Raw genomic sequence first — 16415 nt, forward strand, 5'->3', positions numbered from 1 at the left:
GCCATTTATGGTTAAAAAAATGGACTCAAAACAGGCTGAGGCCACCATGGCATTAGCTATCGCTGAACACTGTTCCATGCTGGCATGTGATCACATTGGAGAAGCATGTAGAGCTGCTTTCTCAGACTCCACTGCTGCTACCCACTTCAAAGTGCACAGAAATTATTAATGGTGTTCTAGCACCATACTTTCTGAAAAAGTTGGTCGCAGATGTGGGTGACCAGCGTAACAGCCTCCTCGATGAGTCCACGGATGTACGTGTTTCTAAGTACCTGGGGGTTGTGATAAGGTACTTTAGTGACACCAAGCAGACAATTGTATTGACATTTCTGGGGCTTGTTGAGTTGGAGGGTGGAGATGACAAATCTATATAGCCCGTGCTGTTGTGGCTTTCCTCGAGAAGTGTTGTCTTAAAAAAGAGAAACTCCTGGGGATAGGGACTGACGATGCCTCTGTTATGACTGGGATTAACAATGGGGTCCATAAAGGAGGAGTATGAAGGAGGAGTATGGTCTCAAATATCTGGTTCTTTTTCGCTGTGTGTGCCACTCTCTGCAGCTTGCTCATTTGTAGTTCTAAACATATTTAGGGTGGTTTTTTTACTCACTTTTTGTCTCTCCCATGACATTATTCCGCTCTCCTACAGCGTCCATCACAATTACATGCACATGGACAATTATGCAAATTAGGTGATGACATCATTTAGCGACTTTTAGGACAGCCAATAGCTACTTTCCTTACTGAGGAGTTGGCAACACTGGCGCTCTAGCCAACAGCTTGCAGATACAGTGCAGGTAGGCTCTGTGGGTAGGTTCGCCTATAGTACACGATGAGATTATTATGGATAAGTGAGAGAATAATCATCATGCCTCCAGAATAAGACCATCAACATTTATTGCAAAGGAGCATCAAGCTCATACCGTGCACTTTCACCACCCTGTGAAGTTCATCATAATTGATTTAATCTGTAGCCTAATAAACCGCAGGGCCGTAGTGGGAGGAGCACACGCCATGTCGACATGTATTAAATGTACAGAAACTTCCTGTTTCCATCACAGCTGTATGACTACTCGCATAAAAACTGTGGATGGAAACGTGGTTTGTGATATACAAAAAATGATCGCTTCCCTCGACAAGAATTGATCAACTTCACATTTTTCAGCTTCGACCCATCAGTCTAGACTCTTTAGTCCATTACCCTCTCAGTCTACAAAGGCTGCATTTAGACAGGCAGCCCAATTTTATATTTTTTCCACTAATTGGTCTTTTGACCAATCCCAATAGATCTGTTTGACATCAGATATTTTTCAGAGCTTTTTCAAAGACCAATTAGTGAAAAGTATATCAGAATTGGGCTGCCTGTCTAAATGCAGCCAGACATTACCTCTGCCTGCACTTTTGTGCTTATTCTATATGTTCACAAAGGGAGGTGTCAGAAACATTGAAATTAAAAACATCAGTTTACTTAGCAGGGACAGCTCGTGCAAACACTATCCTCCCCCTCTAATTTCCTCTTTGATAAGCTTCACACGGCTGTGGCATGAGCCTGTTGTCTGTCAGAGCTGTGGAGGAGAGCACAGCTGCATGCTTATAGCGCCTTTTGTCTAAAGACTTTCAGGCTGCTGACGGCAGGGTAGGAGGTGCCAGCTTGACAGACAGTGTGGTTGGGTCTCTGTGATGTTATGGAATGACACACGGGCACTCAGCCATACAGCGGGGGGCTATTTTGTCAGGGAAAGTTCTGATGTTCTCAACAAAGAACAACCATTTACAGATACAGATACAGATTTTCCTCCAGCTAGTATCCATGGATGAAATGTTTCACCACTTCTGAATTCAAACTATTCAGTTTTATTGAACAGTCGCGTGCTAGTTCTGTCACAGAATTGGGCTAATGTTAATTAATTGCAAAATGTTGCATATGGTTGCATGCAGTACTGAGTAACATTGCACAGTGTTGAAAGATTAAATCAAGCCCTAGGTATACTGTAAGTAAGTAGAACATTTTGATTAAGCAGATAAGAAAGTAGCAGCTGCCAGTAACATGGATTTACTTTAGGAGTAATTCTTAAGCAACCCCACACATCCTGATGATGATCCCTCCCTGTGCACCTACTGTGCTGTTCAGCACAGTGCAGCCTCCGCTTATTATGGGATGTGAAGGGGAGCACCATCAAAGCAGTGCAGAGGCTGGCAGATTAAAACTATAGCCATTTCACTGCTTCTGAAATGGGCAAAGGAAGAGCAGATAAAGCAGCAGGGCCTGAACATAATGCTCTTACTATAGTAAGATTAGATCTATTTCACAGGACGGCTCCCACACCACTCAGGGTTACCCTCCGTTGATCATCCTTACAGGCCCTTCAGACTGCTACTTTGTCATGGACTATACGTCAAGGTGGTCATATTGGGTTATACGTCTATATAGATTGAAGACATTGATTTTCTTTATGGCTCAATAAAACTAAAGTGAAGTCCTCTTCAGGAGAACGGTTATAGAGGACCTCTGGATGCAGTAAAGGCCCATCAAAGTGATATCCAGTAACTGTGGGACTATAGCAGCCCTGCCAGGGGATTGGAACCATGATCATGCATCATCATCATCATCATCTCAGCATCAAATTAGTATTATCTAAATCTGATTATCAGTCTCTCCAGCCATTTTTGAGCAAGTTGTGTATAGTAGCTTAGTGGATTCAGCAGATGATTTGATGCTAGAGCTGAGCTGGGTTTTGCTGAACTGACAGAGATAACTCTCATTAGCCGTGCTCTCACGTTGTAACAATGATTGACTAGGGGAATGACTGGGTACAACATCAATCCCTCCAATCCCAATGAAAAGGTCAACAGTCACAGGTCTGTCTATGGCTCAGCTCATCACCAGAGACTATGACTTTGCTAATTACTTAGCTGTTGTTCACATGCTGAATTAATCAGATATTATGAAGGAATTCTTGATAGGAAGGAAGCACTTCAGGATAGTTCCGTTTCAGCTCTCAAAACAATTGGTTTTTATCTCATGAGTGTTTGGAGGTTTGTTTTTGTTATTTTATCTCCTCCCTCTGTGTCTATGTTCCCATGGCAGAGTGCATTTTCATTGATATTCTGACATCAAGGCAGATCTGTCAAGCTATAGAACAAGGAACACTTTACTTGGCCTACAAGCAGACCCTGAGGACATGGCAACACACCACTAAGTTAGACTGGTAAGATTGTACTTTGTATTATAAGAACACCGCATATTGCATTTCTGAAACCTCTCCATGAATCTGACATCCCAATATTGTGTGCCCTTCTGGAGGATTTTAGTTCAATATGACTGAATCCAAACACTGTTGAAAATGAAGTTTTGAACATTTTTAAAACAAGCTATGAAAAACTGTTTGACATCTGTAATTAAAAATTATTTTTCACAATGCAATTACATTGGTAGTTCTAGCTTACACGGTAGTGGGTGATATGCAGTTATTCAGCCATGGTTCTGACTTGGCAGAAATAGCTCTGGACTACCTCTTGAATAAGCAAGTTCAGGAATGTATCTAATTTATCCAGTGAAAAGTAGAGCAGGATCCTCATTATCCCACAAAAGTTGACACAATACATCTTTTCAGCTGCAGTCATAGCCGGAATACAAATGTTTTCAGTCATTTGAGAATATAATAGAATAATAGTCCTTAGGAAACTTCCTTTCCAATCTGACAATTCACCAAGTATCAGCATCATATGAGACAAAGACTGGCAAATTGACACTGTACAATGACCTATTTTAAATTCACCATATCTGATATGGGCTCAGGCTTGGGTTTGGGTTTGGGCAAAATATTGGGCTAGAGAGCAGTGGCTGATGCTGGAAGGGGCTATAATAGGATGGGCTCATTGTAATAGCTGAAATTGAATAATTGGAATGGTATCAAACACATGGAAACCACATGCTTGACTCCGTTCCATTGATTCCATTCCAGTCATTACAATGAGCCCATCCTCCTAAAGCTCCTCCCACCTAAAGCTCCTCTCCATTGCTAGAGAGTATGCATGCTGTGTTTTCATCCTTTCACTCAGTTTGATTAAATGTTCGCTCCATGCACAGTATAGAAATGTGTTGGTGGACCTTTCATACAAGGGCTGCTATTTGAGTTCCTCTCCTTGTCACGCCCTGGCCTTAGTTATCTTTGTTTTCTTTATTATTTTGGTTAGGCCAGGGTGTGACATGGGTGATTTATGTGTTTTTGTCTTGTCTAGGTTTTTTTGTAGATTTATGGGGTTGTGTTCTTTTAGGTGTCTAGGTAAGTCTATGGTTGCCTGGATTGGTTCTCAATCAGAGGCAGGTGTTAATCGTTGTCTCTGATTGGGAGCCATATTTAGGCAGCCATATTCTTTGGGTATTTTGTGGGTGATTGTTTCGTGTGTCAGTGTTTGTGCCACACGGGACTGTTTCGGGTTTTCACGTTTCTTGTTTTGTAGTTGTGTTCATGTTAAGTGTTTCTTATTAAAGAACCATGAACTATAACCACGCTGCGTTTTGGTCCGCCTCTCCTTCCCAGGAAGAAAGCTGTGACACTCCTTGAAATATCTTGTGTGCATCTGACATGAGTGTAAAGCTTGATTTTCCCCTGAAGGTCCTTTGGCCACTCAAATGAAGTGGGATGAATCGCTCATTCATTCTGCTCTGAATGAAAGTATCGGAAAAAACAGTAGTTCTAAGTCTGTATCTCTATGATATAGAAGGAATAGCATCACATAACGCTGGAATGTTTTTATTGATAAATTACAGTTTTTTGCTCTTCGGCATTACTCTGAGTCTGAAGAGAATTGATTAATAGCGAAAGCAACAGAAGGCCTTGATAAAGGTGTGTAATTTACCAGGAAGAGTTGATTGTCTCTAACCACTGCCTGTCATAGTCGATAACACTGATGTGGAAATACTAAAAGGACTGTCAGTGTTACTAATACCAACATATGCGTCAGGTGTTTGTTTGACGTGCACATGTATAGACATGCTTTGGTCCAATCTGTTGATCATAGTCCCAAAATTCATTTTCATTTGGATCTGGGTATTGAATACAGCTAGATTCAGTACAGATTCAGTACAGCTAGACATATTATTCATATATTGAATACTCCATTTATAGCCAAAAAGGTCATTCCAAGCCGGTGAGGATTTGGCATAGTACGGAGACTGTCAGTCACTGTGGTCATTGTGATGTTTTGCATTGGCAGCCGAGGCTCTCCTTGAAGAGTGGCTGTGATGGATGTGACAGCTGCCTCAGCCATGGGGACTGATGTCTTCATCTGCTCCCAACCGGGCCGCAAATATATAGTACTACAGTCTGCACTGCGATCTCCAATAACATTACTGCCTGCCCATTGCCTTTGCCACAACCCAGAGAATAAATGTAGCCGACAAAATGGTCTGTGGCCAAGTGCACCTTACATAGCTGAGTCAGTAAGAAAGTTTAATGCTGGTATACAAAAATCAAGTATTTCGATTTTAATATTAGAGCTGCTTCTGCGACTTTCCTATTGCTTTTTCCACATAAATGTTTATTCAGACCAATCTATTGACTTACCATACAATTAATATCAGGCTGACAGACACTCCCTTCATGCAGCATGTGGCTATTGAACATGTCTCATAGCTAGGGGAATACTGTTTTTGTTCTTCTTTGCAATGTTGACTTTGAAAACCTGTCAGAAAAATATAGTATGTTTGTCTCAGGGGCGATATATGGGGCATCAGCGCTCCAGTCTAGATACTGTATATTGTTCCTCTATAAATACACATATTGAATACAGAACTATACTGCAAATAAGTTGTTGACATACAACAGGTTGGGTTGAGATATAGTGCAATGATTGACAGTGTCGACAGCTGTGTAACCAAATGGAAGATTATGCAAGGGCCGTGGATGCAACTGTTGTTGCTCTTAAGTCCCAGTCAGTCTGACCAGAATAAATGATGTAAATACCCACTCCACATGGCAGATAGACACAGAGAGAAACAGAGCAGGGAAATCGCTGTCCAATTTTCTGTGTATAAACACCACCATCTGTCTGGTCCAAAGAATCTGCTATGTGCATAGTGTAAATCCATGGAAAGGCAAGATAAAGGAGGTAACAGATAGAATGTTGTCATCAAATGACCTGCTTTAAGGAATAGGCTACTGTCAATGGGGCACATAGCAATTTTGTCATTAGATGGCAAAGAGGATTTCTCGTGGCATCGAAAACCTTATCATGCAAATGTTTCCGCCAATTATCCATCATGATAGTCCTTGTTGGTTGTTGTTTGTTATTGCTGTTTTGGTTTGGTGTTTAATGTCTCTCCCATCATGTGACACCACCCACTGTGTTCACTTCCGTGCCCCCTGGACATGCTGAGTGGTGTTCCTTTGATTAATATATTATAAATAGGAATAATGAATCTGGATGCGTGAATCAAATCAACCATGTGCATTTTGTATTTGATTCCTTTTCAGTTCTTCCTCTTCACAGAAAATTGAACAATTGATGCGACTGGGAGAAAAGTTGGCAGCATCAGCTTGACCTTGTAGTGCCATCTAGTGTTCATGCATATTGGCCTACCGATATATACAGTAGGTTCCACAATGTGTGACGTGATCATATGGCTCTCTCTCAACACCTTTATGGTGACAGTCGGTTGTAAGAACTGAAGGTAAACTGAGACAACAATGTACAGATTTATGCACAGAAAAATGACTAATCTGGTATCCAGCCTTCCAGTTAACATGTAAACTCAATGTAGCTGGAGTTCTGTCCATGTCCATGTCATCGTTTCTCTTTGTCTACTTGTCACATTCTGTAGAGTGGTCATCATGTTTTATGTTTGTGCCACACCTGATTATGATTTTTTTTGTGATTTTTTTGTTGAATTTTTACCCCTTTTTCTCCCCAATTTTCGTGGTGTCCAATTGTTGTAGTAGCTACTATCTTGTCTCATCGCTATAAATCCCGTACGGGCTCGGGCCCTATATCGAGGCCGCTCAGCAAGGAAGAAGCCACTGCTCCAAAACCGCCATAAAAAAAGCCAGACTACAGTTTGCAACTGCACATGGGGACAAATATCATACTTTTTGGAGAAATGTCCTCTGGTCTGATGAAACAAAAATAGAACTGTTTGGCCATATTGACCATCGTTATGTTTGGAGGAAAAAGGGGGAGGCTTGCATGCCGAAGAACACCATCCCAACCGTGAAGCATGGGGGTGGCAGCATCATATTGTGAGGGTGCTTTGCTGCAGGAGGGACTGGTGCACTTCACAAAATAAATGGCGTCATGAGGCAGGAAAATTATGTGGATATATTGAAGCAACATCTCAAGACATCAGTCAGGAAGTTAATGCTTGGTTGCAAATGGGTCTTCCAAATAGACAATGACACCAAGCATACTTCCAAAGATGTGACAAAATGGCTTAAGGACAACAAAGTCAAGGAATTGGAGTGGCCATCACAAAGCCCTGACCTCAATTCTATAGCAAATTTGTGTGCAGAACTGAAAAAGCTTGTGCGAGCAAGGAGGCCTACAAACCTGACTCAGTTACACCAATTCTGTCAGTAGGAATGGGCCAAAATGCACCCAACTTATTGTGGGAAGCTTGTGGAAGGCTACCCCAAAATTTTTAACCAGCGGTTAAGGGCGCTGTACTGCAGCACCAGCTGTGCCACCAGAGACTCTGGGTTCGCGCCCAGGCTCTGTCGTAACCAGCCACGACCGGGAGGTCCGTGGGGCGACGCACAATTGGCCTAGCGTCGTCCGGGTTAGGAAGGGTTTGGCCGGTAGGGATATCCTTGTCTCATCGTTCACCAGCGACTCCTGTGGCAGGCCGGGCGCAGTGCATGCTAACCAAGGTTGCCAGGTGCACGGTGTTGGTGCGGCTGGCTTCCCGGGTTGGATGCGCGCTGTGTTAAGAGGCATAGTGGCTTGGTTGGGTTGTGTATCGGAGGACGCATGACTTTCAACCTTCATCTCTCCCGAGCCCGTATGGGAGTTGTAGCAATGAGACAAGATAGTAGCTACTAACAATTGGATACCACGAAATTGCGGAGAAAAATGGGTAATAAATAAATAAATAAAAAACACTACAGATTACACACACACCATTGTTAATTGTATTTAGTTTACTTTATTTAATAAATATACTTTGTTGTTCCTTGGCTCCACAATGTCTCCATTTTGTTACGAACTTCGAGCTGGTTTGTGACAAACTCTAGAAGAATATGAAATGTCTTGTCTTGTGATTCTGCTGGCAGCCAGTCAACCTCTAGACCAGTATCTACCTGCCCGAGGGCAGGCCTAATTGCACAGATTATGTCTCAGGGTGTGGTCTTTGGTGACACAGGAATGCCTTTTTCCCCCTAGTGAGAGCAATTATTCTGTGAGGGCTAGAACAAGACAGCTGCTGGCTGGCTCCAAATGTTGCTCACTCTGCTGTTGCTCCACTCCCACCAATGTTCCTTCTGTTATCGAGGTGTCTAACACGGGGCCCCCTGGGATGTGGATACAGCTCAAGAGAGAACTCAGACCCCTCCCCAAAGATATTCCCTGGTTGTAGATGCAAACAGCCTATCTGCTGGAGATTAGGTGAATGTGTTATTTTGAAATAAGTGCATTTGAAGGACTGAAAGAATGTCCTCCAGTTTATGGGAGGCTTAATTTTACTCAACATTAGAGTAGATATTTTCAAGGGAGATATTTCATACAAGAGGTTGACGAGACTGACCCATGTTTCTGTTATTTGTTGATATTCTGTATGTATGGTTTGGCACTGCCATTCTTACACACTTCATATCATGCCATACAGATGTAGGATCTTAATTTGATCACTTTTGTTGCTGAGAATTTTCCTGTACAGCAGGAATTGCAAACTTGTGGTGTATTCAAGGTTTAAAAGTTTTCTAAAGTTTGTAATTCCCACTTTAAAATGTCAGACTTGATTTGCCCTAATTAATGTATCAACCCCTACAATAAATACAATTAATTGTAAACCACATAATTCATATTTCCTTTTGCTGCAGGATTATTTTCCTGCTGTAGCAAACTAGCTAAAATTAAGATCCTACATCTGTACACATATTGAATAGTGCAATGATGACCCAAGAAGGACCTCTGTGAACAAAGCAAAATAAATCCACAAGTTCAAGGTGTTTGGTCTTTAGTTTAGACACAGGTGCCAAAGGGTATTAGCTTACTGCCATCTTGTGTAGCATGTGAAGATCATGATTTTTCTTAGCAATGAAGCAGGGAAGCAAACCAGGGTCACTGGCGTGGAAGGCAAACACCCTACACATTGTGCCAATAGGGTAAACACACTTGATGGGAATTGTAACTTAGCTCATATAACATGGATTGCTACACTGCCTCCTTTCGAACAGGAAGGCACGACCCGGTGCTTCGACTTTCTTTCAAACCCCTTCACACGTCTGCCCGTGCATTTCGATAGCCTAATGACGCCATCCCACTTCTGACACCAGTGTAGTGAATGGCAGGGAAGCAAACCTGGGTCACTGGCGTGGAAGGAAAACATTTTACACATCACGCAAATAGGTTTAACCAACTAGGTGGGAATTGTAACGTGGCTCATATAGCAAGTATTGCTACAATATATTTATAGGATGAAATGCATGATATAAGTGGAAGTATTTAGTGTTTTCTTGAAAATTACATTATGTTTTTTGAATTCCTATTCAGGTTACTACATTATCAGGTGCTATTAGTTCAAACTCAGAGCAATGTTTGCATGGTGTGGTCTACATTGGTGATGAGATGACAGTAATGCATGACGTCTCTGTGTATGTTATCAGGCAGGCCTGATAAAAACTCTGCTACACTCCTGTCAGTGCCCCCCTTAACCAGCATGTCAATGTTGCACATGTAGCCTCCCTCTGCCTCCTTATCACTGGATGCAGAGAAACATACTACACTGAACAAAAATATAAACACATGTAAAGTGTTGTTTCCATAGGCTGTCATTGTAAAAAAAAAATTGTTCTTAACTGACTTGCCTAGTTAAATAAAGGTTAAATAAAAAAAATATATAAAAAAAATGTTTAATGAGCTGAAATAAAAGATCCCATAATTTTTCCATAAGCACAAAAATGTTGGGCACAAATTTGTTTTACATCCCTGTTAGTGAGTATTTCTCCTTTGCCAAGGTAATCCATGTGCAGTTTTGTCATACAACACAATGCCACAGATGTTTCAAGTTTTGAGGGAGAATGCAATTAGCATGCTGACTACAGGAACGTCCACCAGAGCTGTTGCTAGAGAATTTAATGTTCATTTATCTAACATAAGCATCCAATGTCGTTTTAGAGAATTTGGCAATACGTCCAATCGGCCTCACACCCGCAGACCACATGTAACCACGCCAGCCCAGGACCTCCACATCCGGCTTCTTCACCTGCAGGATCGTCTGAGATCAGCCACCCGGACAGCTGATGAAACTGTGAGTTTGCACAGAATTTCTGCACAAACTGTCAGAAACCGTCTCAGGGAAGTTCATCTGCGTGCTTGTCGTCCTTACCATTGTCGTGCCATTCATCCGCAGCAATTGCCTCATGTTTCAGCATAATAGTGGACAGCCCAATTTCACAAGGATCTGCACAAAATTCCTGGAAACTGAAAATGTCCCAGTTCTTCCATGGCCTGTATACTCACCAGACATGTCACTCATTGAGCCTGTTTGGGTTGCTCTGGATCAATGTATACGACAGCTGGTTCCAGTTTCCGCCAATATCCAGCAACTTTGCACAGCCATTGAAGAGGAGTGGGACAACATTCCACAGGCCACAATCAACAGCCTGATTAAGTGTATGCAAAGGATTTCTGATCAACACCCCTATTTTTGTACATTTTTTATGTATTTTTTGACCAACAGATGCATGCTGTATGTATTCCCAGTCATGAGAAATCCATGGATTAGGGACTAATGAATGTATTTCCATTGACTGATTTCCTTATATGAACTGTAACTCAGTAAAATCTTAGAAATGGTTTAATGTTGTGTTTATACTTTTGTTCAGTGTACATAGACATCACTTCAGTGGGTGAGGTTGGAAGTGTAACCTACTCAAAAACAACACTACTGACAGTATGCAGGATGGAATTGCATTGATCATTAGCCAAATCCAATGACATTTCAAAGGAGCAGTAAAACTGATTTGATATGTGAGTAATGTAAAATACTTGATCTAACTCTTCCATGAACATGCTAATTGACGAGGTCTCATGATCATCTAAAGGTCACCTGTGATTGGTTACAATTCTACAATGTTGCCTTTCATTGGTTACTTGTCTAAAAGTCAATACATGTTCATTGGAAGGTGACACCGGAATGAAATCATTGGTTCTTTCCGCATGTCTGCTGATGTAACGATATGCCGGTTGCAAAGGGGAAATTCGGGCTTATGCGTTGCTAAGGCAGTCCACATTGGATACACGAACCTTCATGCTGTCTTAAACTCTACAGCATACGATTCAACGTTGGATAATCAAAGTGTAACTGAGGGACTTAGCTAGCTAGGCAAATAGTGTTAAAATAGATAATGGGCGAGGAAATTAACGAGAACATGATCAACACAAATGGTGCTGCTAACAGTATGGGGGATGTGAATCACACCGCAGAAAAGACAACAGATAGCGATGTGAAATACTACACATTGGAAGAAATAAACGCTCATAATATGAGCAAGGACACATGGCTTATCATCCACGATAAAGTGTATAACATCACCAGTTTCCTGGCGGAGGTATGATCAAAATACCACCCATGCTAACGTTAGCTGAATAGAATTAGCTACGACACTAACGTTACTAGCTAACGTCAGCTAGGAATATTGGTCTCCGTTGCCTGGTTTCAAATTAATTTAGGTTCTCGCCAACCAAACGTCTAGCTAGATAGTTAGTTGTCTATCTACGTAACAATGCACATATGTGAAGGTCTGGGTCTTTCTAGCTAGTTACCATATCCGAACGTTATTTAACGCTCAGTCAACACATGCTGATGGAGGCAGCTTGCCAGCAATAGCATTTGCTATTTTGGCTAGTGTGTGTTTTGCCAGTTTAACTAGCTAGTTAATGTGGCTAATTTAACTGTGTATGATATGTGTCTACCTGCATATTCCCAATAATATTAACAGAGACGGTGTAATGTTGCACCTGGACTGGATATGCATTATTATGGAACATACCTAGCGTAGCGTTAGCTAGCTCACGTAACTAGTTTGCTAGCTTAATTGGCCCAAAATAATTTTGTAACATTTTTTCACGACCACTCCTAATTGTTCGATAGGTAGTTCACACTTGCCTGGTCCTCTTACTGTAGCTATAACTACCACATTGGGACTTTAGTCCACTTGGCAAAGGTTACAAAAGTAGCTAGGGCGAGGTCAGTCGCCTAAAGTTGCGCAACCAACCATCTATTAAAGGTATAATGGGAAAAAAGGTCGAAATACAATGCCAATGGCACAGCATGACCACAATGAAAGTAGCATGGGGTACCAGTCTGTTTAGCTATCGTTCCACTCCATGTCATGCTAAACACTTTTTGCTAATGGTACAGGTTCTGGATTTCAGGTTAAGATTAAAGGGGTTAGTTACAAGTATCTTTGGCATGACCTCTTTCATGTGTTATTATCAGGGCTGTATTTGTGAAACCACACCACACTGTAAGATATGTTTACCTTCAAAGAGTGAGCCTGCCAACAAAAAAGTTGACATTGGAGCTTTAACCATTTTTAATGAAGCAATCTATCCCTATAATATGCCAATACATAATCATTTCAGGATATCAGATAATTAAGAGTCCAGAGCTTTATTTAACACGTTTATCATATTGACATTTAGGTTGACATAAGCCAGCCATCCATGTCATGTAGGACATTATACTGTAATTGTGTAGTCTGTGATTACATTCAAATCAAATTTTATTTGTCACATACACATGGTTAGAAGATGTGTAGCGAAATACTTGTGTAGATGTGTAGCGAAATCCTTCTAGTTCCGACCATGCAGTAACTGTCGGTAGTGACAGATCATGATGAAATTAAGTCTACCACTTGTTTCTGTGTTTCCAGCATCCAGGAGGAGAGGAGGTTCTGGTGGAGCAGGCAGGTGCAGATGCCACAGAGAGCTTCGAGGATGTTGGTCACTCTACAGATGCCAGAGAGTTGCTTATCCAGTACTATATTGGGGAGCTCCATATGGTACAGAGATTGCTTTCTCTCAACTGTTGAACTCTCAATCATTGAAACATAGTTTTTGATTAATGATGGAACAAAAAACTAATCTGTGCCATGATTTATTCTGATCGTAAAAGTGTGTAAATGATTATTTCACCCTGTTTTTTAGGATGACCGGAAGAAGGGCGGCACAAAGGTAAAGTATTCAAGTAAATGTTCTGTAAAAATGTTTTATAATAATGTAACACCTATTTTACTAATGCTAACTCTTGAACTTTGTTTTATCAACAACAACAAAAATTCTCCCACAGGAAGAATTCATTACAACAGGAGATGGCTCGAGGTCAGTCATAAGCGATACGAATTTGATTATTCCATTTGCATTGACGAAGTATTCTGTCTCCTAATCATTCTTCACTGAGCTGTGTTTGTTCCCTGGCTGAATGTTGAAGTGCTCTCTGTCTTTCTCCAGCTCGTGGACCACATGGTTGATACCTGCCATAGCTGCAGTTGTTGTGGGTATCATGTATCGATACTACATGCTGGAGCGCAAGTCTTCCTGAGCCCTGACGCTGTCGTCGCTTCTCATTCTTTCTGTCTGGAGGCCTTGACATGTTTGACCAAACCCCCCTTGCATTGAACGTACACAACTTTTCAGAGGTGCGTCCCACTCAACTCACACAGTGCCCTCACCTTGAAGGAAAGGGAGGGAAAGGATAAAACAATCTCCTTGCCCCTCTGCTTTCTTTTCTAGACCTCACCCAACATGCATCTGGAAACTTTCTGCCCTCAGTCTCGCTAAATTGTTTTCTAATCTATTCATATTGTTTACCCACTCTGCCTTTTGATACTTATTATGTGGTGTCTTTTTAAGTTAGTTATTCATATGCAAGTGATCTCAACTGTAATGTATATCTGCAAACTCTTGTCGCTATCTGCTTTGTGGGACGTTTACAGTGGGCTCCAAGAGTATTGGGACAGTGATTTTTGTTGTTTTGGCTCTACTCCAGCACTTTAGATTTTAAATGATACAATGAGTATGTGGTTAAGGTGCAGACTGTCAGGGTATTTTCATCCATATCGGGTGAACTGTTTAGAAATTAAAACACTTTTTGTACATAGTCCCCCCATTTTAGGAGACCAAATGGGACAAATTCACTTGTGTATTAAAGTTGTAAAAAGTGAAGTATTTGGTCCCATATTCATAGCACGCAATGACTACATTAAGCTTGTGATTCTACAAATTTGTTGGATGCATTTGTTTGTTTTGGTTGTGTATCAGATTGTTTTGTACCCAATAGGGATGAATGGTATATAGTGTATTATTGTGCAATTTCGGAGTCACTTTTATTGTAAATAAGAATATAGTACGTTTCTAAACACATCTACATTAATGTGAATGCTACCATGATTACGGATAATTCTCATTAAATCGTGAATGAGTGAGAAATACACATTTTACCCCCAAGACATGCTAACCTCTCACCATTAGAATAACAGGAGGTTAGCATTTTGGGGGGCGATATATTTGTGCATCTAACTTTCTCATCATTATTCACAATTCATTCAGGATTATCCATAGTCATGATAGCATCCACATTAATGGATGCTACCATAGGCACAAAATAATCTGAAACACAACCGAAACAAACAGCAAATGCATCCAACACATTTGTCCCAATACTTTTAGTCCCCTAAAATGGGGGGAGACTATGTATAACAAAAGTCTACACTTTAACCTCATAGTCCTTAGCATTTCAAAAGAACAGAAAAATTGGGACTTTGCTGTCCCAAAACTTTTAGAGCTCTCTGTATTTCTCTCTGTTTGTTCAGACATGTTTAGTGGCTAACCCCACCATCTCTATGCTCTAGGTCTAGGAAGTATAAATATATTTGTGTGTAGTAGAGCATGGCAACCTATGGGGTCATATCTATAAGAATGAATGCTGTTTTCTTACACTGAGAAATCTGATTAGCATGTTTTTTTTTGTTTAGGTTAAGTTGCATACTCCTCGTGAGTCTTCAGACTGCTGCCTAGTATTTCATATCTGGTGACTGAATAACATAAGAAAAGCTATCTGTTTGCTTGAGAATAGATTGTCATGCAATTTGTCATTTCAAACTTAAAAGTTATAATTGATTTGAACCAATGACTTGATTGAACAGTATGCCTCATAGTTAAAGTACATTGTTTATGTTCAGCCATTAATTGCGTTGCATGCATGCATCGACTGATTGAGTAGGCCTCGTTCTCGGAATATCTATATTTTGCCATACAAAGGCTCCACACCATGTATATTCTCTTGATGTGGTATTGATAAGTTAAATTGATATTATTTAAAAGTGAAATGTACTTATCCCCAACTCCCCCTTTTCTAGTTACTTTTAAGCATTTATTTTGGTGATACTATGCTTTAAAAATCATTAAGTATGAGATCATTGGTGTGTGTTATATATATTATAACCTGGATTAATTCTATTGCATTACACACATTGTGCAGGATATATTTTTGTCTCTTCCTATGCACATCCATTAGCAATTAAAAAATACTGCCCTATGTAGTGAGTGTTGTTGAATTCTAATGATTGGACTAAAAGTGTACTCTTGAAGGCATAAAACACTTTTATATTCGTATTGTGTTAGCTGTCTGTTTATTAGTGTTGGTGCCACTGTGACATTTTTAAGTGTAAATCTGTATCTGGGAATTGTGGATAAACAGCTGTACTTGAAAGCATATGTGGATATTCAATTGCAGTACCAATTTTAATTGGTATATGTCAACCATATATTTAATATTTCAACTTGTGGAGCACCTGAAAACAATCTGCCCAAGACATAATACTGATTTGTACATATGATAACCAACCAATTCCATTTAGACACTTTCAAATTCATTATACTTCAAAGACCAGTCTCGATTGAAATGAAAATTCCCGTTGAGTCCGACATTACCCTTGTCATGCAAAGTAAAAGGCTGAATCATGTGCTATCATTTTCATAAAATTATTTGAGTGACATGTTACTATTTTATAAGCGGGTGTGAAAGCATAAGAATGGCGCTGTTAAGATCAGAGATTCGTCTCCTTAGTATACACTTTCGTTCGAGGTGTAAATACCTACAGTGGGGCAAAAAAGTATTTAGTCAGCCACCAATTGTGCAAGTTCTCCCACTTAAAAAGATGAGAGAGGCCTGTAATTTTCATCATAGGTACACTTCA

At 40.6% G+C, this 16415-nt stretch overlaps 1 protein-coding gene across 1 annotated transcript; it reads left to right on the forward strand.

The window, feature by feature from the left end:
* Positions 1-11362: 11362 nt before the first annotated feature.
* LOC115112242 (cytochrome b5-like) lies at positions 11363-15829 on the forward strand. The gene is made up of 5 exons (XM_029639171.2): positions 11363-11765; positions 13092-13220; positions 13366-13392; positions 13508-13539; positions 13669-15829. The coding sequence occupies exons 1-5, from the start codon at positions 11562-11564 to the stop codon at positions 13757-13759; spliced, it is 483 nt and encodes a 160-aa protein (XP_029495031.1). The 5' UTR covers positions 11363-11561; the 3' UTR covers positions 13760-15829.
* Positions 15830-16415: the final 586 nt, after the last annotated feature.

This window comes from Oncorhynchus nerka, linkage group LG27, assembly GCF_034236695.1.
Source record: "Oncorhynchus nerka isolate Pitt River linkage group LG27, Oner_Uvic_2.0, whole genome shotgun sequence".
Taxonomy (NCBI): domain Eukaryota; kingdom Metazoa; phylum Chordata; class Actinopteri; order Salmoniformes; family Salmonidae; genus Oncorhynchus; species Oncorhynchus nerka.